At 40.6% G+C, this 26,261-nt stretch overlaps 1 protein-coding gene across 1 annotated transcript in view; it reads left to right on the top strand.

The window, feature by feature from the left end:
- USP6NL (USP6 N-terminal like) overlaps positions 1–26,261 on the top strand; it is a 739,612-nt gene that overhangs the window by 660,505 nt on the left and 52,846 nt on the right. Inside the window, exon 13 of the mRNA XM_053716462.1 lies at positions 5,643–5,795. Within this exon, the coding sequence (XP_053572437.1) occupies positions 5,643–5,795 (153 nt within the window). The remainder of the gene's footprint in view (positions 1–5,642; positions 5,796–26,261) is intronic.

Here is a 26,261-nt window from a genome sequence, read left to right as displayed (position 1 = left end):
TTTCTGTTCTTTTTCACAGAAAGATTGCTATTCTTCCTGATATTCATTGTTTTGTACAAGCTTTGGTTCGTATAAAACCTGTCATTAAGTCAATTTCTCCTCCATGGAGTTTGAATTTGGTTTTGGGAGCTCTTCAAGCTCCTCCGTTTGAACCTATGCATTCATTGGACATTAAATTTCTTTCTTGGAAAGTTTTGTTCCTTTTGGCCATCTCTTCTGCTAGAAGAGTTTCTGAATTATCTGCTCTTTCGTGTGAGTCTCCTTTTCTGATTTTTCATCAGGATAAGGCGGTGTTGCGAACTTCTTTTGAATTTTTACCTAAAGTTGTGAATTCCAACAACATTAGTAGAGAAATTGTGGTTCCTTCATTATGTCCTAATCCTAAGAATTCTAAGGAGAAATCATTGCATTCTTTGGATGTTGTTAGAGCTTTGAAATATTATGTTGAAGCTACGAAATCTTTTCGTAAGACTTCTAGTCTATTTGTTATCTTTTCCGGTTCTAGGAAAGGCCAGAAAGCTTCTGCCATTTCTTTGGCATCTTGGTTGAAATCTTTAATTCATCTTGCCTATGTTGAGTCGGGTAAAATTCCGCCTCAAAGAATTACAGCTCATTCTACTAGGTCAGTTTCTACTTCCTGGGCGTTTAGGAATGAAGCTTCAGTTGACCAGATCTGCAAAGCAGCAACTTGGTCCTCTTTGCATACTTTTACTAAATTCTACCATTTTGATGTATTTTCTTCTTCTGAAGCAGTTTTTGGTAGAAAAGTTCTTCAGGCAGTGGTTTCAGTTTGAATCTTCTGCTTATGTTTTTTATTAAACTTTATTTTGGGTGTGGATTATTTTCAGCAGGAATTGGCTGTCTTTATTTTATCCCTCCCTCTCTAGTGACTCTTGTGTGGAAAGATCCACATCTTGGGTAGTCATTATCCCATACGTCACTAGCTCATGGACTCTTGTTAATTACATGAAAGAAAACATAATTTATGTAAGAACTTACCTGATAAATTCATTTCTTTCATATTAACAAGAGTCCATGAGGCCCACCCTTTTTTGTGGTGGTTATGATTTTTTTGTATAAAGCACAATTATTCCAATTCCTTATTTTATATGCTTCGCACTTTTTTTCTTATCACCCCACTTCTTGGCTATTCGTTAAACTGATTTGTGGGTGTGGTGAGGGGTGTATTTATAGGCATTTTAAGGTTTGGGAAACTTTGCCCCTCCTGGTAGGAATGTATATCCCATACGTCACTAGCTCATGGACTCTTGTTAATATGAAAGAAATGAATTTATCAGGTAAGTTCTTACATAAATTATGTTTTTCTAGACAAGCATTACCAATTTGTTGCTGTTCCATTTGGCCTAGCAACAACTCCAATAATCTTTTCAAAGGTTCTAGGTGCCCTACTCTCTGTAATCGGAGAGCAGGGTATTGCAGCGTTTCCTTATTTGGACGATATCTTGATACTAGCTCAGTCTTTACGTTCTGCAGAATCTCACACGAATCAACTAGTGTTGTTTCTTCAAAGACACGGTTGGAGGATCAATTTACCAAAAAGTTTCTTGATTCCTCAGACAAGGGTTACCTTTTTAGGCTTCCAGATAGATTCAGTGTCCATGTCTCTAACAGACAATAGACGTTTGAAATTGGTTGCAGCCTGTCGGCGCCTTCAGTCTCAGTCAATCCCTTCAGTGGCTATGTGTATGGAAGTTTTAGGCCTCATGACTGCAGCATCGGACACAATTCCTTTTGCTCGTTTTCACATGCGACCTTTCCAGCTTTGTATGCTGAATCAATGGTGCAGGGATTATACAAAGATATCACAATTAATATCCTTAAATCCCAATGTTCTATGCTCTCTATACTCTCTGACGTGGTGGTTAAATCACCAGCGTTTAGTTCAAGGGGCTTCCTTTGTTCGGCCAACCTGGACTGTGATCACTACAGATGCAAGTCTTTCAGGTTGGGGAGCTGTTTGGGGATCTCTGACAGCGCAAGGGGTTTTGAAATCTCAAGAGGCGAGATTACCAATCAATATTTTAGAACTACGTGCAATTCTCAGAGCTCTTCAGTTTTGGCTTCTGTTGAAGAGAGAACCGTTCATTTGCTTTCAGACAGACAATATCACAACTGTGGCATATGTCAATCATCAGGGTGGGACTCACATTCCCCAAGCTATGAAAGAAGTATCTCGGATACTTGCTTGGGCGAAATCCAGCTCCTGTCTAATCTCTGCGGTGCATATCCCAGGTGTAGACAATTGGGAGGCGGATTATCTCAGCTGTCAGACTTTACATCCAGGGGAGTGGTCCCTTCATCCAGATGTGTTTTCTCAGATTGTTCAGATGTGGGGTCTTCCAGAGATAGATCTGATGGCCTCTCATCTAAACAAGAAACTTCCCAGATACCTGTCCAGGTCCAGGGATGTTCAGGCAGAAGCAGTGGATGTGCTGACACTTCCTTGGTGTTATCATCCTGCTTACATTTTCCCGCCTCTAGTTCTTCTTCCAAGAGTGATCTCCAAAATCATTATGGAACAATCGTTTGTGTTGCTGGTGGCTCCAGCATGGCCACACAGGTTTTGCTATGCGGATCTTGTTCGGATGTCCAGTTGCCAACCTTGGCCACTTCCGTTAAGGCCGGACCTACTGTCTCAAGGTCCGTTTTTCCATCAGGATCTCAAATCATTAAATTTGAAGGTATGGAAATTGAACGCATAGTGCTAAGTCATAGAGGTTTCTCTGACTCAGTGATTAATACTATGTTACAAGCTCGTAAATCTGTCTCTAGAAAGATTTATTATCGAATTTGGAAGACCTACATTTCATGGTGTTCTTCTCATAAATTCTCTTGGCATTCTTTTAGAATCCCTAGAATTTTACAGTTTCTTCAGGATGGTTTGGATAAGGGTTTGTCTGCAAGTTCCTTGAAGGGACAAATCTCTGCTCTTTTTGTTTTATTTCACAGAAAGATTGCTAAGATTCCTGATATTCACTGTTTTGTACAGGCTTTAGTTCGTATTAAGCCCGTCATTAAATCAATTTCTCCTCCTTGGAGTCTTAATTTGGTTTTGAAAGCGTTACAGGCTCCTCCATTTGAGCCTATGCATTCTTTGGACATTAAACTTCTTTCTTGGAAAGTGTTGTTCCTTTTGGCTATCTCTTCTGCTAGAAGAGTTTCTGAGCTATCTGCTCTTTCTTGTGAATCTCCTTTTCTGATTTTTCATCAGGATAAGGCGGTTTAGCGGACTTCATTTACATTTTTTTTCCTAAGGTTGTGAATTCTAACAACATTAGTAGAGAAATTGTTGTCCCTTGTGTCCTAATCCTAAGAATTCTTTGGAAAGATCCTTACATTCTTTGGATGTAGTGAGAGCTTTGAAATATTATGTTGAAGCTACTAAAGATTTCAGGAAGACTTCTAGTCTATTTGTTATATTTTCTGGTCCTAGGAAAGGTCAGAAGGCTTCTTGGTTAAAGCTTTTGATTCATCAAGCTTATTTGGAGTCGGGTCAGACCCCGCCCAGAGAATTACAGCTCATTCTACTAGATCAGTCTCCACTTCGTGGGCTTTTAAGAATGAAGCTTCAGTTGATCAGATTTGCAAAGCGGCAACTTGGTCCTCTTTGCATACATTTTCTAAATTCTACCGTTTTTATGTATTTGCTTCTTCAGAAGCAGTTTTTGGTAGAAAAGTTCTTCAGGCAGCTGTTTCAGTTTGATTCTTCTGCTGATGTTTTAAGTTTTTCTTGTCATTAAAGAATAAATTTATAATTTGGGTTGTGGATTATTTTTTCAGCGAATAATGGCTGTTCTTTATTTGTATCCCTCCCTCTCTAGTGACTCTTGCGTGGAGTTCCACATCTTGGGTAATGATATCCCATACGTCACTAGCTCATGGACTCTTGCCAATTACATGAAAGAAAACATAATTTATTTAAGAATTTACCTGATAAATTCATATCTTTCATATTGGCAAGAGTCCATGAGGCCCACCCTTTTTTATGGTGGTTATGATTTTTTGTATAAATCACAATTATTTCCAAATTCCTTTGTTTATGCTTTTTACTCCTTTATTTATCACCCCACTACTTGGCTATTCGTTAAACTGAATTGTGGGTGTGGTGAGGGGTGTATTTATAGGCATTTTGAGGTTTGGGAAACTTGTATATCCCATACGTCACTAGCTCATGGACTCTTACCAATATGAAAGAAATTAATTTATCAGGTAAATTCTTACATAAATTATGTTATTTCAAATTGAAATGCACATTTTTATTTTACCTTTCTATCCCTTTAAAATAACCCTTCACTGGAATTAACGGGCTTAGCTCAAACCCTGCAAAACAACCACAAACTTTACAGGAGACACTATGCATTCGGGTAGTTAGTGTTCTCCCAGCATATGTCACAAATTCTTTCAACAGTGTGACAGAGAACATATTTCCACTGCTCCAGAGTCTAGCAGAGTTACGCTTCACTCCACCGCAGCCAACACTTGCACATGTTGATGTGAGGCTTGTGTACTGCTTGCCCATTGAAAACCATTTCATGAAGCCCCTGATGCACAGTTCTTGTGCTGATGTTCCTTCCAGAGGCAGTTTGGCATTTACAGTTGACCGGGGCAGATTTAGTAGGGCAGAGATTTCACTACTGATAGTGCCACAGTTACTGAGTCACTGAGCTCTCTAGTGTGACTCATTCTCCAACCAGTGCCTGATTCTGTGCACCTGTTTATCGTTGGTTTGGCTGAAACACCTGAATTCAATAATAAGTAGGGGTGCCCACATACTTTTGACCTTTTTATAGTATATTTTTTGCATTACTTACCCCCAGCTATGTATTTAACGCTCACAAAGGGATGAAACGCATAGGTATAGTCCCACTTAAGCACCACGTGCATTGTGGCTCCCAAGTAGGAAACAGTTGATGGTTGATGGGTTTGTGCGACTGCCTCTACTGATTAGCTGACCATCCATGTCCTGCTTAAAGGGACAGTCAACACCAGAATTTTTGTTGTTTAAAAAGAAAGATAATCCCTTTATTACCCATTCCCCAGTTTTGCATATCCAACACAGTTATAATACACGTTTTACCTCTGTAATTATCTTGTATCTAAGCCTCTGCTGACTGCCCCCTTATTTCAGTTCTTTTGACAGACATGTAGTTTAGCCAATCAGTGCTCACTCCTAGGTCACTTTACGTGCATGAGCTCAATGTTATCTATATGAAACATGTGACCTAATGCCCTCTAGTGGTCAAAATGTATTCAGATTAGAGGCAGTCTTCAAGGTCTAAGAAATTAGCATATGAACCTCCTAGGTTTAGCTTTCAACTAAGAATACCAAGAGAACAAAGCAAAATTGGTGATAAAAGTAAATTGGGAAGTTGTTTAAAATTGCATGCCCTATTCTAATCATAAGTTTTTTTTGGACTTGACTGTCCCTTTAAGAGTTGCAGTGTGTGTGGCTCTCATGAGGGTTTTACTTACATGTTAAAATTCTTTATGGGGTTAAACAAATAACTAGGGTCAATATTGAAAAATTGTCATGCTTTAGAGAGTGCCTTTAAAGTGATATTTATCTTCCCAATCTTAATACAAAACATATGCATGTGTAACCTTGCTGTGTTTTTGTGTAGAATACCTAATGAAGCTATCAATGGAAGACCTCATAAAATTCCTTCAGGAGGAACTGGCCAAGGACTTCTATCTTGAAGATGATTTTGTAGTCGATCAACTTCAGGTCTCAATGTCTGAACTGAGACGGGCAAAACTTGACCTTCCTCCTCCAGGTAAGAACAGTGCAAATGTTTTTATCCTCTACTAGTAAAGGTGACATTAAGAGTCTGGATCACCATAGGCCTAGTATGTGATATATGTTGTTATATCTTCTCTCTCAAAGTCTCCTAGCCTTGTTTGCTCATATGTGCCCTCTATGTCCTCTATGACTAATGGTAACATAAACATTACACTCAGTTGTAACCTCTCCTCCACTCATGTACACATGCTCAGTCTTGCGTCACAATAGTGTATCCATGACTAGTTCAGTTTACTGCTATAAAATTCTGTTAATTTGTATGGTTTATTTTTTGAAGTTTACTTTTTACTGAGTACTTTAGCAGGATTTTTTTTAAAGAAAACAGACACTTCTATCACCACTGCTGGTTACTGCTCTAGGTTTCTAGCGAGCCCTTGGCCTTTGTTAGGGGTTCCTGTTGCCTACTGGATACATATATGCAAGCTCCCGACAAACTTTTTTTTTATTATTGTACATTTAATTTGTGGGTATGACATCAATAGGGTCTCTTCATTCAGATGCCAGTTTGTCAAACTAACTTCTGGTGCTCCATGCCCTTCTGCACCTTTCAGCTGGGCCTATCCTTGACAACCCTCAGGTTGTGTCCCTGGATGTTTATGCAGGTTAGAGATACTAAACACAAGTTTTTTCTTTAATGATTCGGTTGGAGCATGCAATTTTAAGCAACTTTCTAATTTACTCCTATTATCATTTTTTTTTTAGTTCACTTGGTATCTTTTTTTAAAAAAAAAAAACTAAATTAAATCTATAGGAGCCGGTCCACTTTAGGTTCAGCACCTGGGTTGTGCTTGCTGATTGGATGGCTAAATGTAGCCACCAATCAGCAAGCACTATCCAGGGTGCTGAGCCAAAAATGGGCAGGCACCAAAGTCTTCCTTCCTGCTTTTTCAAATAAAGACACCAAGTGAACAAAGAAAAAATGATTATAGGAGTAAATTAGAAAGTTGATAAAATGTCATGAATCATGAAAGAAATTCCTTTAAGGGTTTTATTAACTGCATATATTTCCCTTTAAAATCCTATAGCATGTTATTTCCTGCAGGCTTTATTTTCAGTGTTTCATGATATTAGTGTATGTGCGATTACTTTGTACACACAGGATAACTGACAAATACACATACAGTATATAACGATTTTGCGTACCACCATCGTCTCTACCTGTAAATAGTGAGATCCTTTCAAGTAAGGAGAAACGGTTTGTGAACAGTCTAACATCCTGTGATCCTTGAGAGATTGTAAAAACATTGAGAATGTAATATAAAATGTTTGGTTATGTGTAGTAAAACAACATTGCAATATACTTTTTTATTTATTTTGCCCCTTTTCATGTAATTTAGCTCTAAAAATGATCTATCCCTAATTAGCTAATTAACAGTTAAGCACATTATATGGACACAATCATTGTGGCTAGCCTTTTTGTCTGCAGATTTAAGCCCTGATTCGTTGCTTCTAATAAGGCAAATAAGTGGGTGTAGTTTGGCTGTTAAAAAACAATTACAGCAAACAAGATATTAGTTTCTATTATAGTTGGATATTGGTGGCACTTAAAGGGATAGGAAACCCTAAATGTTCTTTTGGGCATCAGACTGATCATACAATTAAAAAAAAAAAAAAAGTCCAATTTACTTCTCAAATTTGCCTTGTTCCCATGTTATTCTTTGTTAAAGAGATACCTAGGTAGGTGTCTGGAGCACTACATGGTAGGAAATAGTGCTGCCATCTAGTGTTCTTGCAAATGGATAACATTTGAACAGATCTTAGTGTGTTGCACTTTCACAAGAAGAAATCCGGCTTCAGAAAGATCGCAAACAGCCACCACCTTCCGCGATCAGCAGCTAACAAAGCCGCCAAATGCACATGTCTACTATGTGTTTACATTATTAATTGTGTTCCTTTAATTGAAACATTGTGAGCTTTCTAATTTCCCCGAGTGTCTATAAAGTGATGAGCACTGCTATGTTGTAATATTATTATCCTAGATTTAAAGTGAATGTAAATTTTGATGCTAAAGGGGCACTTTAAGTCATCAAAATTTACATTTCACTCCTGTTGTGAAAAAATACTTACCTTTTAATCTTGACAGCAGCTCCAGCTTCCTCCACCCGTCGCAAAGCCTCTTCCTGGGTCTAAAATGAGGAATCCGGCTTTCTCCAATCACAGCGTTGAATCAGACACTGATTCCCCCGGGGTGAAGCCGTGATTGGAGGATGACCTATCCATCATTTCTGACCGGAGGAAGCTGGAGCTGCTGTCAAGTTTAAAAGGTAAGTTTTTTTTCACAACAAGTGAAATGTAAATTTTGATGAATTAAAGTGCCCCCGAATTTTTAAAAACCAGGCACTTTAGCATAAAAAATTACATTCACTTTAAAAGCCAGTACTACTTATAGCTTATTCCCTGTTAAGATCTGTTAGTTCATTTATCAAAATGCCTATAAATACACCCCTCACCACACCCACAAATCAGTTTTACAAACTTTGCCTCCTGTGGAGGTGGTGAAGTAAGTTTGTGCTAGATTCTTCGTTGATATGCGCTCCGCAGCAGGTTGGAGCCCGGTTTTCCTCTCAGCGTGCAGTGAATGTCAGAGGGATGTGAAGAGAGTATTGCCTATTTGAATTCAATGATCTCCTTCTACGGGATCTATTTCATAGGTTCTCTGTTATCGGTCGTAGAGATTCATCTCTTACCTCCCTTTTCAGATCGACGATATACTCTTATATATACCATTTCCTCTACTGATTCTCGTTTCAGTACTGGTTTGGCTTTCATTTTTTTCTTACCTTAAAATTTGACTTTTTTCCTGTGGGCTGTTAGGCTCGCGGGGGCTAAAAATGCTTCATTTTATTGCGTCATTCTTGGCGCGGACTTTCTTGGCGCAAATTTTTTTTTTGTCATTTCCGGCGTCATATGTGTCGCCGGAAGTTGCGTAATATTTTTGACGTTTTTGCGCCAAAAAATGTCGGCGTTACCGGATGTGGCGCCATTTTTGGCGCCAAAAGCATTTAGGCACCAAATAATGTGGGCGGCTTTTTTGGCGCTAAAAAATTTGAGCGTCATTGTTGTCTCCACAATATTTAAGTCTCATTATTTATTGCTTCTGGTTGCTAGAAGCTTGTTCATTGTCATTTTTTTCCCATTCCTGAAACTGTCATTTAAGGAATTTGATCTTTTTTGCTTTATATGTTGTTTTTTTCTATTACATATTGCAAGATGTCTCAGATTGACCCTGAATCAGAAGCCACTTCTGGAAAAACGCTTAACTGAGTTTCAGTTCTACCAAAGCTAAGTTCATTTATTTTAAATGTTATAAATGTTTATCTTTAGCTATGGTTTGTAATAAGGTATTATGATATACTTTTACATGCAGAATCCATTAGTGTTGTTTATGCTTTTTATATTTCCATTCTTACATTTTATGTACAAGAAATATTTAGAAGATTTATAAGAAATATTTTCTGATTCTATTTTAAAGGCTTTGTCTGACTTTGTGCCTTCTAATAAAATTTGTAGGTCTTTTTCACTTCTTTTTTAATTATTGAAGTTTCAAATGACCAACAACATACTGATTTATCCTTCTCTGATGATGTTTTTTCTCTTTCAGAAATTTCTTCATCAGATATTGACACTAACAAATCTACTTTTTTATTATTAAAGTACATTTGTTCTTTGTTGAAAAGGTGTTTATTATTTTGGATATTAAGGTAACTAGTTCTTTAAGACTAGCTGACACTATTTCTGCCTATTTATTTATTCTGTGTTCAGAGGTTTTCTTTCCAATTCCCCATTCTAGGGAATGGAATAGGCTGAGAATTTTCTTTTATTCCTTTTTCAAAGGTTTTAAACTATATTCTTTGCCAGCAGTTAAATTCAATTTGGAGGGTTCTCCAATTTATTGGGGCTATCTCTACTTCTACTAATTATGCTATTGTTTCTATAGCAAAATAGTATTTATTTTCCTTTAGATAGTTGTATCTTATTTATGGAAAATTATTTAGTTTCTGGTACTTTTCTTGGTCCTATGATTTATTTGGATATTGCAATTGCTTCATTTTTTTTTTTCAAGTATCAGATTATGATTTATTTTAGCATTGTTAAGGGACAACATTTACTAGACTAGGTGCTGTTGCATTTGTCTTGTTGTTTTGCATTTATTGATTATGCAAGTTCCACTGTATTGACTGGTCCTTTAAACTGCACTATCATGCTAATAATTTCATTTGTGTCTTCATTTTATTGAATATTTTCGCAAATGAGGGTTAATCTATGTCTTTAGCTATTTTAGCTAGAAGAATTTTGTTCTAAGATTATCAATTATTTGTTTTATAATTGGATTCAATTCTTAACTGTTACTCTGGGCTTCAAGATTGAGTTCTAAGACTAAAACTTTAAGCTTATACTAGTTTAGTTGTTCTTATTAAGGAACGAATTCCTGAGTTCTTTCTCAAGTAACATGTTTATAATTGGGGTTCGAAATCAGCTCCCTAATATTGCGATGTACGTGCCGTATTCCAGCTTGGCTGGTAAGGGGCAGGTTAAGACTTCCTTGAAATTTATTTGGTTCTATTTTGTCCAAATTTCTTTGATTTTATTCCAGTAAGTCTAACACTTTCTTTAAGTGTGTTTCTGTCCTATATATTTTGGGTACTGTTGAAGCATGGCTGGGCACCCATGGGGTTCAAGCACTGCTCAGACCTGGAATCTTCTGGGGTATTTCTTCCAGTTCCTTTTTTAGGAACCGGGTTTGGAGTTTTATTCAAACTATTCTACCTTTTTATGGTCATTGTTAGCATTATTTGTTTTCATTTTATACAATAAATGCATATTTTCATTTTTCTGTTTTCATTCAGATCATTTTCTGAGGATGCGGAATCTTATATGATTCACTTGCTCTTCAGGACATAGTTAGAGGATCTTTTTTTCGAAAGCTCTTGATTCCTCACACAAGGGTCACCTTTTTTAGGTTTCCAGAAAGTTTGTGTCACTGTCTTTGTCTCTATCAGACAAGGGATAATTCTATTGGGTTCCGTCTGTCGGTACCTTTAGTCTCTATTATTTCCTTCAGTTGCTATATATGCATAGAAGTTTTAGGTCTTATGGCCACAGCATTGGATTCAATTCCCTTTGCTCATTTTCACTAGAAAGAACCTTTCCAGTCTTTTATGAGTGTTGTTTCTTCTAGAATATGGTTGGAGGATCAATTTACCAAAAAGTTTGTTGATTCCTCAGACAAGGGTAACCTTTTTAGGTTTCCTGATAGAGTCAGTGTCCTTGACTCTGTCTCTGACGGACAAGAGACGTCTGAAATTGGTTTCAGCTTGTCGAAACCTTCAGTCTCAATCTTTCCCTTCGGTAGCCTTATGCATGGAAATTCTAGGTCTTATGACTGCTGCATTGGACGCGGTTCCCTTTGCTCGTTTTCACATGCGACCTCTTCAGCTCTGTATGCTGAACCAGTGGTGCAGGGATTATACAAAGATATCTCAATTAATATCTTTAAAACCGATTGTTCGACACTTTCTGACGTGGTGGACAGACCACCATTGTTTAATTCAGGGGGCTTCTTTTGTTCTTCCAACCTGGACTGAGATTTCAACAGATGCAAGTCTGACAGGTTGGGGAGCTGTTTGGGGGTGTCTGACAGCACAAGGGGTTTGGGAATCTCAGGAGGTGAGATTACCAATCAATATTTTGGAACTCTGTGCAATTTTCAGAGCTCTTTAGTCATGGCCTCTTCTAAAGAGAGAGTCGTTCATTTGTTTTCAGACGGACAATGTCACAACTGTGGCATATGTCAATCATCAAGGAGGGACTCACAGTCCTCTGGCTATGAAAGAAGTATCTCAAATTCTGGTTTGGGCAGAATCCAGCTCCTGTCTAATTTCTGCGGTTCATATCCCAGGTATAGACAATTGGGAAGCGGATTATCTCAGTCACCAAACGTTACATCCGGGCGAATGGTCTCTTCACCCAGAGGTATTTCTTCAGATTGTTCAAATGTGGGGACCTCCAGAAATAGATCTCATGGCTTCTCATCTAAACAAGAAGCTTCCCAGGTTTCTGTCCAGATCCAGGGATCCTCAGGCGGAGGCAGTGGATGCATTGTCACTTCCTTGGAAGTATCATCCTGCCTATATCTTTCCACCTCTAGTTCTTCTTCCAAGAGTAATTTCCAAGATTCTAAGGGGTGCTCGTCTGTTCTGCTGGTGGCTCCAGCATGGCCTCACAGGTTTTGGTATGCGGATCTTGTCCGGATGGCCACTTGCCAACCGTGGACTCTTCCGTTAAGACCAGACCTTCTATCACAAGGTCCTTTTTTCCATCAGGATCTCAAATCCTTAAATTTGAAGGTATAGAGATTGAACGCTTGATTCTCAGTCATAGAGGTTTCTCTGACTCTCTGATTAATACTATGTTACAGGCTCGTAAATCTGTATCTAGGAAGATATATTATCGAGTCTGGAAGGTTTACATTTCTTGGTGTTTTTCTCATCATTTTTCTTGGCATTCTTTTAGAATTCCTAGAATTTTACAGTTTCTTCGGGATGGTTTGGATTAAGGTTTGTCTGCAAGTTCCTTGAAGGACAAATCTCTGCTCTTTCTGTTCTTTTTCACAGAAAGATTACTAGTCTTCCTGTTATTCATTGTTTTGTACAAGCTTTGGTTCGTATAAAACTTGTTATTAAGTCAATTTCTCCTCCTTGGAGTTTGAATTTGGTTCTGGGGGCTCTTCAAGCTCCTCCGTTTGAACCTATGCATTCGCTGGACATTAAATTACTTTCTTGGAAAGTTTTGTTTCTTTTGGCCATCTCTTCTGCTAGAAGAATTTCTGAATTATCTGCTCTTTCTTGTGAGTCTCCTTTTCTGATTTTTCATCAGGATAAGGCGGTGTTTTGCGAACTTCTTTTCAATTTTTACCTAAGGTTGTGAATTCTAACAACATTAGTAGAGAAATTGTGGTTCCTTCATTGTGTCCTAATCCTAAGAATCCTAAGGAAAGATCGTTGCATTCTTTGGATGTAGTTAGAGCTTTGAAATATTATGTTGAAGCTACTAAAAATTTCCGAAAGACTTCTAGTGTATTTGTTATCTTTCCGGTTCTAGGAAAGGTCAGAAGGCCTCTGCCATTTCTTTGGCGTCTTGGTTGAAGTCTTTGATTCATCATGCTTATGTCGAAAGGATTACAGCTCATTCTACTAGGTCAGTTTCTACTTCCTGGGCGTTTAGGAATGAAGCTTCGGTTGATCAGATTTGCAAAGCAGCAACTTGGTCTTCTTTGCATACTTTTACTAAATTCTACCATTTTGATGTGTTTTCTTCTTCTGAAGCAGTTTTTGGTAGAAAAGTACTTCAGGCAGCTGTTTCAGTATGATTCTTCTGCTTATAATTTCAGTTTTTTTCATTATAAGATTTAAACTTTATTTTGGGTGTGGATTATTTTCAGCGGAATTGGCTGTCTTTATTTTATCCCTCCCTCTCCAGTGACTCTTGCGTGGAAGATCCACATCTTGGGTATTCATTATCCCATACGTCACTAGCTCATGGACTCTTGCTAATTACATGAAAGAAAACATAATTTATGTAAGAACTTACCTGATAAATTCATTTCTTTCATATTAGCAAGAATCCATGAGGCCCACCCTTTTTTTGTGGTGGTTATGATTTTTTTATAAAGCACAATTATTCCAATTCCTTATTTTTTATGCTTTCGCACTTTTGTCTTATCACCCCACTTCTTGGCTATGCGTTAAACTGATTTGTGGGTGTGGTGAGGGGTGTATTTATAGGCATTTTGAGGTTTGGGAAACTTTGCCCCTCCTGGTAGGAATGTATATCCCATACGTCACTAGCTCATGGACTCTTGCTAATATGAAAGAAATGAATTTATCAGGTAAGTTCTTACATAAATTATGTTTTTTAGCCCCCCTCTGCATCGGCTAGTGATGGTGCCTATAGTTGGTGGCGTGGGAGGGATACAAGAGAGGCGGGTGGGCATCCCATCACTGCATATGAGTTCCAGATCCTGGAGTGCAGACAGAGGAAGCGTGCACAAGGTGCGGGTGGCGTGCAAGAGGGGCGGGGCGCTTGAATGGTGCACGCCCGCCCGCTACTGTGATGGATCTTCATGGAGGGTGGGGGGGGGGAATAAGTGTTGGAAAGGGATCTGGGAGGGGGAGGTGGGAGTGTATTATGGGTGGGAGCTACACTACGGAAAAATTAGGTGTTTAATTTAAAAAAACAAAAAACATTTTGTAGCAAACTGGGTACTGGGAGAAAGCTGCCAGTACCCAAGATGGCGACAAATAGGTAGAGGGGGGAGGGTTAGAGAGCTGTTTGGGGGGGGGGGATTAGGGAGGTTAGGGGCTTAGGGGGGATCCTACACTGCAGAATATATATGCTGGGAAAAAAGCGCCTTTTATTTTATTACTGGCAGACTTTCTGCCAGTACTTAAGATGGCGGTGACAATTGTGGGGTGAGGGAGTGAAGGGAGCTGTTTGAGGGGGGTCCGGGGGGGGGGGATCAGGGAGTGGGATGTGTCAGGTGGGAGACTGATCTCTACACTAAAGCCAAGCTACCTAATTAACCCTTTCACTGCTGGGCATAATAAGTGTGGTGCGCAGCGGCATTTAGCGGCCTTCTAATTATCAAAAAGCGATGCCAAAGCCATATATGTCTGCTATTTCTGAACAAAGGGGATCCCAGAGAAGCATTTACAACCTTTTGTGCCATAATTGCACAAGCAGTTTGTAAATAAGTTTGTGAAAAAGTGAACTTATTTTTTTTTATTTTAGTACTGGCAGGCTATTTATAATGGGAGTATATTAGAAAGTTGCTTAAAATTGCATGCTCTATCTGAATCATGAAATAATACATTTGGGTTTTGTGTCCCTTTTAACATTGTTGCATTCCACACAACCATTGTTTGTACTCTTTATTTACTGTTTAATATGAGATAAAGAAAACAGGTTTCAACAAGGTGACGCCCATTACTTTATAGAAGCTAAAACTTTACACATTTTATTTAGTATTTAAACTAAAAATATCACCTTAAAAATACATACTATCCTTAGGCTAACCTTTGCTGTGCTTAATATCTCTTTAAATGCTTTTAAAACAATTATCTTGTGTGTAGGTGTTTTATGATACAGGTGTTTTATGATACAAATTGTTGATATAAACTTTGTGTATGTTTTAAAAAAAAAAAGAGAGACTTGAATGCCACTTTATCTAAATGCAGCAATGTGAAATATTGTTATTTTGACCTAACCTCTATCACAAGTTGCTGACTAGCAAGTAGGATACTGAGCAGTATCACACCTCATAAACTAACACGTTTGACTGTTAAATTAGCCTGTTATGTGTGACACACACCTTATTAGAGTCTTTCTAGACACTTTAGGTGTTTCTTAAGTCATCCACATTCTTTTACACAGCAAATACTTTTTTATTTGCAGTTGTACTATGTCTAAAATCTTGTGAAATGCTATGTACAGCAGTAACAGAGCTCTGTTAAAGGGACAATATACACCAATTATCATATAACTGCATCTAATAGCCATTATGACATATGCACAGATACTGATATAAAAATCCAGTACAGCATAAACACTGAAATGGGCTGGAAAGCAAAAAAGAGCGGACCTCCCCCTCTCCCCGCATATGAAAAGACCCTTTACACAAACAGGAGCAAGCTTGGGGCTTGGTTAGGAGTCTAAAAATCAGTACAATGTTATTTAAAAATAGGCAAAACTATACATTGTTACAAAAATTGGGCTATACAAATGGATCATCTACAAAACATCTTAGAAAAATCTAATGTATAATGTCCCTTTAAGCCGACAGTGGACAGTAGAATGGAAAAAGTAAAAGCTCACTGTTGTATTAGGAGGTGGAGATGTTATTTTCTTAAAGGGATATGAAACCCAAAAGTTTTCTTTCCTGATTCAGACGGCACATAATTTTAAACAACTTTCCAGTTTACTTCTGTTATCTAATTTACTTCATTCTCCTGGCATCCTTTGTTGAAAGCATACATAGGTAGGCTCAGGAACACCAATGCAGTACTGAGGGCTAGCTGCTGATTGTTGGCTGCACACAAATACTTCTTTCTCTTGTAAGGTGTATCCAGTCCACGGATTCATCCTTTACTTGTGGGATATTCTCCTTCCCTACAGGAAGTGGCAAAGGGGGCACAGCAGAGCTGTCCATATAGCTCCCCCTATAACTCCACCCCCCAGTCATTCTCTTTGCCGGCTCTAAGCACTAGGGTCTCTCTCGGGAGGGTAAAGTGAATGTTGTGTACTATTTACTCTCTAGCAGAAAAGTGATGAAGATTTCTGCTGAGAGGAAAATGATTTTAGCATATTGTAACTAAAATCCACTGCTGTTCCCACACAGGACTGAGGAGTACCAGAAAACTTCAGTTGGGGGAACAGTTTGCAGGGGAACTGCAATAAGGTATGTTCAGTCATTTATTTCTAGACAAGACTGAGATAATGCTAGAAGAGACTGACAATATCCCCATGAGGGGAGGGTAAGCTATGTTCAGAGACTTTGTAAGGAATTGAATGCTTACATAACAGGGCTACTTATGCTGGTTGACACTAATTCAGGGCAATCGATTGTTTTCTTAGGAAAAAAGACACTTTGAAAGTCCTTTTGGGTTCTTTCTGGGGTTATTACCCACATGGCTATTTTTTATTCACTTTGGAGTGATTTCTTAGGCCTCACAGCTCCGGAATAGAGTGAAAGGGGCCTAATTTCGCACCTCAAATGCGCAGTTAGAATTACATAGAAGTTCATGCTGCTTCACATGGAGGGTCCTGCTGCTGTTTGAGGGCCTAAAGGAAGCTATATTCCCCCAAATCTGGTCCTTAAGGGCAGGTAGGGCCACAGCAGTGCTGTGGCAAGGTGCTGTAGTAATTTTAACCGGGTGTTGGCTTTAGGCTACTCCGGTTTGGGCATTAATGGGTTAATCGTTTTGCTACTAGTGGTGCAATCTTACTAAGGCTCTAGGTACATACTGTGAAAATTTCAAAAGGATTACTGCATTTTTCACTGTTTTGCAAAATTGAGTGCCTTTTTTATCTCTAGACCGGATCTAGTAGGGGGCAGACTCTCTCTTCGCTCAGGCCTGGGCAAGAGATGTACACGATCCTTGGACATTAGAGATTGTATCCCAAGGATATCTTCTAGAATTCAAGGACTCTCCTCCAAGGGGAAGGTTCCACATTTCTCGTCTGTCTACAGATCAGACAAAGAAAGAGGCGTTTTTACGCTGTGTAGAAGATCTACATACAATGGGAGTGATCCACCCAGTTCCAATTGCGGAACAAGGGTTGGGTTTTTACTCAAACCTTTTTGTGGTTCCCAAAAAAGAGGGAACTTTCAGACTCATCCTGGATCTAAAAATTCTAAGCAGATTCCTCAGAGTCCCATCATTCAAAATGGAGACCATTCGGACAATCTTACCAATAATCCAGGAAGGTCAATATATGACTACCGTGGATCTAAAGGATGCATACCTACACATTCCTATCCACAAAGATCATCACCAGTTTCTCAGGTTCGCTTTTCTGGACAAGCATTACCAGTTTGTGGCTCTTCCCTTCGGCTTAGCCACTGCTCCCAGAATTTTCACAAAGGTGCTAGGTTCCCTCCTGGCGGTCCTAAGACCGCGGGGCATAGCAGTGGCGCCTTACCTAGAGGACATCTTAATTCAGGCGCCGTCTTTCCAAAGAGCCAAGTCTCACACAGAGATTGTTTTGGCCTTTCTGAGGTCTCATGGGTGGAAGGTGAACATCCAAAAGAGTTCTCTTTCCCCTCTCACAAGGGTTCCCTTCCTAGGGACTCTAATAGACTCGGTAGAAATGAAAATATTTCTGACGGAGGTCAGAAAATTAAAACTCTTAACTACTTGCCGAGCTCTTCATACCATTCCCCGGCCATCTGTGGCTCAGTGCATGGAGACAATCGGATTAATGGTAGCAGCAATGGTCATAGTCCCTTTTGCTCGGGTACATCTCAGACCACTGCAACTATGCATACTCACACAGTGGTATGGGGATTATGCAGATTTGTCTCCTCAAATTCAGTTAGACCAGGAGACCAGAGATTCTCTTCTCTGGTGGTTGTCTTAGGATCACCTGTCTCAGGGAATATGTTTCCGCAGGCCAGAGTGGATCATTGTAACGACCGACGCCAGTCTGTTAGGCTGGGGTGCGGTCTGGGACTCCCTGAAAGCTCAGGGCTTATGGTCTCGGGAAGAAACTCTTCTCCCGATAAACATTCTGGAACTGAGGGCGATATTCAATGCTCTTCAGGCATGGCCTCAACTAGCTGCGGCCAAATTCATCAGATTTCAGTCGGACAACATCACGACTGTAGTTTACGTCAATCATCAAGGGGAACAAAGAGTTCCCTAGCGATGACGGAAGTAACCAAAATAATCAGGTGGGCAGAGGATCACTCCTGCCATCTCTCAGCAATTCACATCCCAGGAGTAGACAACTGGGAGGCAGATTTTCTAAGTCGTCAGACTTTAAACCCGGGGGAGTGGGAACTCCACCCGGAGGTATTTGTCCAGCTGACTCAGCTATGGGGCACCCCAGAGTTGGATCTGATGGCATCCCGTCAGAACACCAAACTTCCTTCTACGGGTCCAGGTCCCGGGATCCCAAGGCGGTATTGATAGATGCTCTAGCAGTGCCTTGGTCCTTCAATCTGGCTTATGTTTTTCCACCGTTTCCTCTTCTCCCTCGTCTGGTCGCCAGAATCAAGCAGGAGAAGGCTTCAGTGTTTCTGATAGCGCCTGCGTAGCCACGCAGGACTTGGTATGCAGACCTAGTGGACATGTCATCTGTCCCACCATGGACTTTCCCAATGAGGCAGGATCTTCTAATACAGGGTCCGTTCAAGCATCCAAATCTAATTTATCTGCGTCTGACTGCTTGGAGATTGAACGCTTAATTCTATCAAAGTGTGGTTTCTCTGAGTCAGTTATAGATACTCTGATTCAGGCTAGAAAGCCTGTCACCAGGAAAATATACCATAAGATATGGCGGAAATATCTTTGTTGGTGTGAATCCAAGGGTTACTCATGGAGTAAGATTAGGATTCCCAGGATATTGTCTTTCCTCCAAGACGGATTGGAGAAAGGATTGTCAGCTAGTTCCTTAAATGGACAGATATCTGATCTGTCTATCCTTTTACACAAGCGTCTGGCAGAGGTACCAGACGTTCAAGCGTTTACTCAGGCTTTAGTCAGAATCAAGCCTGTTTATAAACCCGTGGCTCCGCCATGGAGTCTAAATCTAGTTCTTTCAGTTCTTCAAGGGGTTCCGTTTGAACCCTTACATTCCATAGATATTAAGTTGTTATCTTGGAAAGTTTTGTTTTTGGTAGCTATCTCTTCTGCTCGAAGAGTCTCAGAATTATCTGCCTTGCAGTGTGATTCACCTTACCTGGTGTTCCACGCAGATAAGGTAGTTTTGCATACCAAACCTGGTTTTCTTCCTAAAGTTGTTTCTAACAAGAATATTAACCAGGAAATAGTTGTTCCTTCTCTGTGTCCTAATCCTTCTTCGAAGAAGGAACGTCTGTTACACAATCTTGATGTAGTTCGTGCTTTAAAGTTCTATTTACAAGCAACTAAGGATTTCAGACAAACATCTTCCTTGTTTGTTATCTATTCTGGTAAGAGGAGAGGTCAGAAAGCGACTGCTACCTCTTTCCTTTTGGCTGAAAAGCATCATCCGTTTTTGGCCTATGAGACTGCTGGCCAGCAGCCTTCTGAAACTGTTACTGCTCATTCTACCAGAGCAGTGGCTTCCACATGGGCTTTTAAAAATGAGGCTTCTTTTGAACAGATTTGTAAGGCAGTGACTTGGTCTTCACTGCATACTTTTTCCAAATTTTACAAATTCGATACTTTTGCTTCTTCGGAGGCTATTTTTGGGAGAAAGGTTTTGCAAGCAGTGGTGCCTTCCGTTTAAGGTACCTGTCTTGTTCCCTCCCTTCATCCGTGTACTAAAGCTTTGGTATTGGTATCCCACAAGTAAAGGATGAATCCGTGGACTGGATACACCTTACAAGAGAAAACAGAATTTATGCTTACCTGATAAATTACTTTCTCTTGTGGTGTATCCAGTCCACGGCCCGCCCTGGCAATTGGGTCAGGTAAAAAAATTTTTTTGTTTAAACTACAGTCACCACTGCACCCTATGGTTTCTCCTTTTTCTTCCTAACCTTTGGTCGAATGACTGGGGGGTGGAGTTAGAGGGGGAGCTATATGGACAGCTCTGCTGTGTGCTCTCTTTGCCACTTCCTGTAGGGAAGGAGAATATCCCACAAGTAAAGGATGAATCCGTGGAATGGATACACCACAAGAGAAAGTAATTTATCAGGTAAGCATAAATTCTGTTTTTCATTAGTTAACCATTAGTTTAGTTAGCTCATAGTAGTCCCTTTTGCTCGGGTACATCTCAGACCACTGCAACTATGCATGCTCACACAGTGGTATGGGGATTATGCAGATTTGTCTCCTCAAATTCAGTTAGACCAGGAGACCAGAGATTCTCTTCTCTGGTGGTTGTCTTAGGATCACCTGTCTCAGGGAATATGTTTCCGCAGGCCAGAGTGGATCATTGTAACGACCGACGCCAGTCTGTTAGGCTGGGGTGCGGTCTGGGACTCCCTGAAAGCTCAGGGCTTATGGTCTCGGGAAGAAACTCTTCTCCCGATAAACATTCTGGAACTGAGGGCGATATTCAATGCTCTTCAGGCATGGCCTCAACTAGCTGCGGCCAAATTCATCAGATTTCAGTCGGACAACATCACGACTGTAGTTTACGTCAATCATCAAGGGGAACAAAGAGTTCCCTAGCGATGACGGAAGTAACCAAAATAATCAGGTGGGCAGAGGATCACTCCTGCCATCTCTCAGCAATTCACATCCCAGGAGTAGACAACTGGGAGGCAGATTTTCTAAGTCGTCAGACTTTAAACCCGGGGGAGTGGGAACTCCAACCGGAGGTATTTGTCCAGCTGACTCAGCTATGGGGCACCCCAGAGTTGGATCTGATGGCATCCCGTCAGAACACCAAACTTCCTTCTACGGGTCCAGGTCCCGGGATCCCAAGGCGGTATTGATAGATGCTCTAGCAGTGCCTTGGTCCTTCAATCTGGCTTATGTTTTTCCACCGTTTCCTCTTCTCCCTCGTCTGGTCGCCAGAATCAAGCAGGAGAAGGCTTCAGTGTTTCTGATAGCGCCTGCGTAGCCACGCAGGACTTGGTATGCAGACCTAGTGGACATGTCATCTGTCCCACCAGGGACTTTCCCAATGAGGCAGGATCTTCTAATACAGGGTCCGTTCAAGCATCCAAATCTAATTTATCTGCGTCTGACTGCTTGGAGATTGAACGCTTAATTCTATCAAAGTGTGGTTTCTCTGAGTCAGTTATAGATACTCTGATTCAGGCTAGAAAGCCTGTCACCAGGAAAATATACCATAAGATATGGCGGAAATATCTTTGTTGGTGTGAATCCAAGGGTTACTCATGGAGTAAGATTAGGATTCCCAGGATATTGTCTTTCCTCCAAGACGGATTGGAGAAAGGATTGTCAGCTAGTTCCTTAAATGGACAGATATCTGATCTGTCTATCCTTTTACACAAGCGTCTGGCAGAGGTACCAGACGTTCAAGCGTTTACTCAGGCTTTAGTCAGAATCAAGCCTGTTTATAAACCCGTGGCTCCGCCATGGAGTCTAAATCTAGTTCTTTCAGTTCTTCAAGGGGTTCCGTTTGAACCCTTACATTCCATAGATATTATGTTGTTATCTTGGAAAGTTTTGTTTTTGGTAGCTATCTCTTCTGCTCGAAGAGTCTCAGAATTATCTGCCTTGCAGTGTGATTCACCTTACCTGGTGTTCCACGCAGATAAGGTAGTTTTGCATACCAAACCTGGTTTTCTTCCTAAAGTTGTTTCTAACAAGAATATTAACCAGGAAATAGTTGTTCCTTCTCTGTGTCCTAATCCTTCTTCGAAGAAGGAACGTCTGTTACACAATCTTGATGTAGTTCGTGCTTTAAAGTTCTATTTACAAGCAACTAAGGATTTCAGACAAACATCTTCCTTGTTTGTTATCTATTCTGGTAAGAGGAGAGGTCAGAAAGCGACTGCTACCTCTTTCCTTTTGGCTGAAAAGCATCATCCGTTTTTGGCCTATGAGACTGCTGGCCAGCAGCCTTCTGAAACTGTTACTGCTCATTCTACCAGAGCAGTGGCTTCCACATGGGCTTTTAAAAATGAGGCTTCTTTTGAACAGATTTGTAAGGCAGTGACTTGGTCTTCACTGCATACTTTTTCCAAATTTTACAAATTCGATACTTTTGCTTCTTCGGAGGCTATTTTTGGGAGAAAGGTTTTGCAAGCAGTGGTGCCTTCCGTTTAAGGTACCTGTCTTGTTCCCTCCCTTCATCCGTGTACTAAAGCTTTGGTATTGGTATCCCACAAGTAAAGGATGAATCCGTGGACTGGATACACCTTACAAGAGAAAACAGAATTTATGCTTACCTGATAAATTACTTTCTCTTGTGGTGTATCCAGTCCACGGCCCGCCCTGGCAATTGGGTCAGGTAAAAAAAATTTTTTGTTTAAACTACAGTCACCACTGCACCCTATGGTTTCTCCTTTTTCTTCCTAACCTTTGGTCGAATGACTGGGGGGTGGAGTTAGAGGGGGAGCTATATGGACAGCTCTGCTGTGTGCTCTCTTTGCCACTTCCTGTAGGGAAGGAGAATATCCCACAAGTAAAGGATGAATCCGTGGAATGGATACACCACAAGAGAAAGTAATTTATCAGGTAAGCATAAATTCTGTTTTTCATTAGTTAACCATTAGTTTAGTTAGCTCATAGTAGTCCCTTTTGCTCGGGTACATCTCAGACCACTGCAACTATGCATGCTCACACAGTGGTATGGGGATTATGCAGATTTGTCTCCTCAAATTCAGTTAGACCAGGAGACCAGAGATTCTCTTCTCTGGTGGTTGTCTTAGGATCACCTTTCTCAGGGAATATGTTTCCGCAGGCCAGAGTGGATCATTGTAACGACCGACGCCAGTCTGTTAGGCTGGGGTGCGGTCTGGGACTCCCTGAAAGCTCAGGGCTTATGGTCTCGGGAAGAAACTCTTCTCCCGATAAACATTCTGGAACTGAGGGCGATATTCAATGCTCTTCAGGCATGGCCTCAACTAGCTGCGGCCAAATTCATCAGATTTCAGTCGGACAACATCACGACTGTAGTTTACGTCAATCATCAAGGGGAACAAAGAGTTCCCTAGCGATGACGGAAGTAACCAAAATAATCAGGTGGGCAGAGGATCACTCCTGCCATCTCTCAGCAATTCACATCCCAGGAGTAGACAACTGGGAGGCAGATTTTCTAAGTCGTCAGACTTTAAACCCGGGGGAGTGGGAACTCCAACCGGAGGTATTTGTCCAGCTGACTCAGCTATGGGGCACCCCAGAGTTGGATCTGATGGCATCCCGTCAGAACACCAAACTTCCTTCTACGGGTCCAGGTCCCGGGATCCCAAGGCGGTATTGATGGATGCTCTAGCAGTGCCTTGGTCCTTCAATCTGGCTTATGTTTTTCCACCGTTTCCTCTTCTCCCTCGTCTGGTCGCCAGAATCAAGCAGGAGAAGGCTTCAGTGTTTCTGATAGCGCCTGCGTAGCCACGCAGGACTTGGTATGCAGACCTAGTGGACATGTCATCTGTCCCACCATGGACTTTCCCAATGAGGCAGGATCTTCTAATACAGGGTCCGTTCAAGCATCCAAATCTAATTTATCTGCGTCTGACTGCTTGGAGATTGAACGCTTAATTCTATCAAAGTGTGGTTTCTCTGAGTCAGTTATAGATACTCTGATTCAGGCTAGAAAGCCTGTCACCAGGAAAATATACCATAAGATATGGCGGAAATATCTTTGTTGGTGTGAATCCAAGGGTTACTCATGGAGTAAGATTAGGATTCCCAGGATATTGTCTTTCCTCCAAGACGGATTGGAGAAAGGATTGTCAGCTAGTTCCTTAAATGGACAGATATCTGATCTGTCTATCCTTTTACACAAGCGTCTGGCAGAGGTACCAGACGTTCAAGCGTTTACTCAGGCTTTAGTCAGAATCAAGCCTGTTTATAAACCCGTGGCTCCGCCATGGAGTCTAAATCTAGTTCTTTCAGTTCTTCAAGGGGTTCCGTTTGAACCCTTACATTCCATAGATATTAAGTTGTTATCTTGGAAAGTTTTGTTTTTGGTAGCTATCTCTTCTGCTCGAAGAGTCTCAGAATTATCTGCCTTGCAGTGTGATTCACCTTACCTGGTGTTCCACGCAGATAAGGTAGTTTTGCATACCAAACCTGGTTTTCTTCCTAAAGTTGTTTCTAACAAGAATATTAACCAGGAAATAGTTGTTCCTTCTCTGTGTCCTAATCCTTCTTCGAAGAAGGAACGTCTGTTACACAATCTTGATGTAGTTCGTGCTTTAAAGTTCTATTTACAAGCAACTAAGGATTTCAGACAAACATCTTCCTTGTTTGTTATCTATTCTGGTAAGAGGAGAGGTCAGAAAGCGACTGCTACCTCTTTCCTTTTGGCTGAAAAGCATCATCCGTTTTTGGCCTATGAGACTGCTGGCCAGCAGCCTTCTGAAACTGTTACTGCTCATTCTACCAGAGCAGTGGCTTCCACATGGGCTTTTAAAAATGAGGCTTCTTTTGAACAGATTTGTAAGGCAGTGACTTGGTCTTCACTGCATACTTTTTCCAAATTTTACAAATTCGATACTTTTGCTTCTTCGGAGGCTATTTTTGGGAGAAAGGTTTTGCAAGCAGTGGTGCCTTCCGTTTAAGGTACCTGTCTTGTTCCCTCCCTTCATCCGTGTACTAAAGCTTTGGTATTGGTATCCCACAAGTAAAGGATGAATCCGTGGACTGGATACACCTTACAAGAGAAAACAGAATTTATGCTTACCTGATAAATTACTTTCTCTTGTGGTGTATCCAGTCCACGGCCCGCCCTGGCAATTGGGTCAGGTAAAAAATTTTTTTTGTTTAAACTACAGTCACCACTGCACCCTATGGTTTCTCCTTTTTCTTCCTAACCTTTGGTCGAATGACTGGGGGGTGGAGTTAGAGGGGGAGCTATATGGACAGCTCTGCTGTGTGCTCTCTTTGCCACTTCCTGTAGGGAAGGAGAATATCCCACAAGTAAAGGATGAATCCGTGGAATGGATACACCACAAGAGAAAGTAATTTATCAGGTAAGCATAAATTCTGTTTTTCATTAGTTAACCATTAGTTTAGTTAGCTCATAGTAGTTCATGTCTGCTCCTTCAACAAAGCATACCAAAAGAATGAAGCAAATTTGATAATAGTAAACTGGAAAGTTGTTTAAAAATCACATTCTCTATCTGAATCATAAAATATTTTATTTTTTTTGTTTCATGGCCCTTTAACACCTTAAGCCGATGTGATGTATATATACAATGTGTGGTACTTTGCTTATCGTACCACACAACTTATAAGTCGGAGTTGCAGGAAGCTCCAGAAGTGTCGGCTGTTAAAGGGACATTCCGGTCAAAATGTAAATGTACATAGATTAATTACATTTTTGAATATAAACATATTTGCAATATACATGTAATAGCAGACATGCTTCTAGTAAAAGTGATCACTGTTTTAGTGTTAACATTTTCCTGTGCATGTGAAGCATAGCTAGATATTCTCAGTGCACCATCATTTTAAATACTGTAGCTGCTCAGAACTCCAGCGGGCTTGAATCATGTCAAGAGCAGCAAGAACAATGCGGAGAAAGAGAATCAAGCACCCGAGAGGGAAGTTATGCTTCTGAAAATAATAGTATTTCCATCTTAATACGAGGAGAGTCCACGGCTTCATTCATTACTTGTGGGAAATACAGAACCTGGCCACCAGGAGGAGGCAAAGACACCCCAGCCAAAGGCTTAAATACCTCCCCCACTCCCCTCATCCCCCAGTCATTTTTTGCCTTTTGTCACAGGAGGATGGCAGAGAAGTGTCGGAAGATTCAGAGTAATCTCTTATGGAGGGTAGTACTATTCAGAATGGTACTGGAGTTTTAAGTAGTCTTGTCAGCCTCTCAGTGAGAGCATTGACGAATGTTAGGGTCTGGAGATGCAGGAAGAGTCTTTCTGAGAATCCATCCAGACTCGTATTAACAGCTCCTTAAGCAATCAGTGTTGACGAGTTTCACTGCCTGCTTTCTATCACTCAAGTCCATGTCAGGAGCGATGCTACAACACTGTCAAACTTGAGAGGCCGTGCTCCTATTCTACGGCGTAGATTCTGGTAAGATCGTTTAATTTTTTATACCGGTAATGATAAAACAAGAAGACAGGGTC

Source organism: Bombina bombina, chromosome 6 (assembly GCF_027579735.1).
Source record: "Bombina bombina isolate aBomBom1 chromosome 6, aBomBom1.pri, whole genome shotgun sequence".
NCBI classification, from domain to species: Eukaryota; Metazoa; Chordata; class Amphibia; order Anura; family Bombinatoridae; genus Bombina; species Bombina bombina.
Note: the sequence above shows the minus strand (reverse complement) of the source record. Positions and strands in the feature narration are given on the sequence as shown.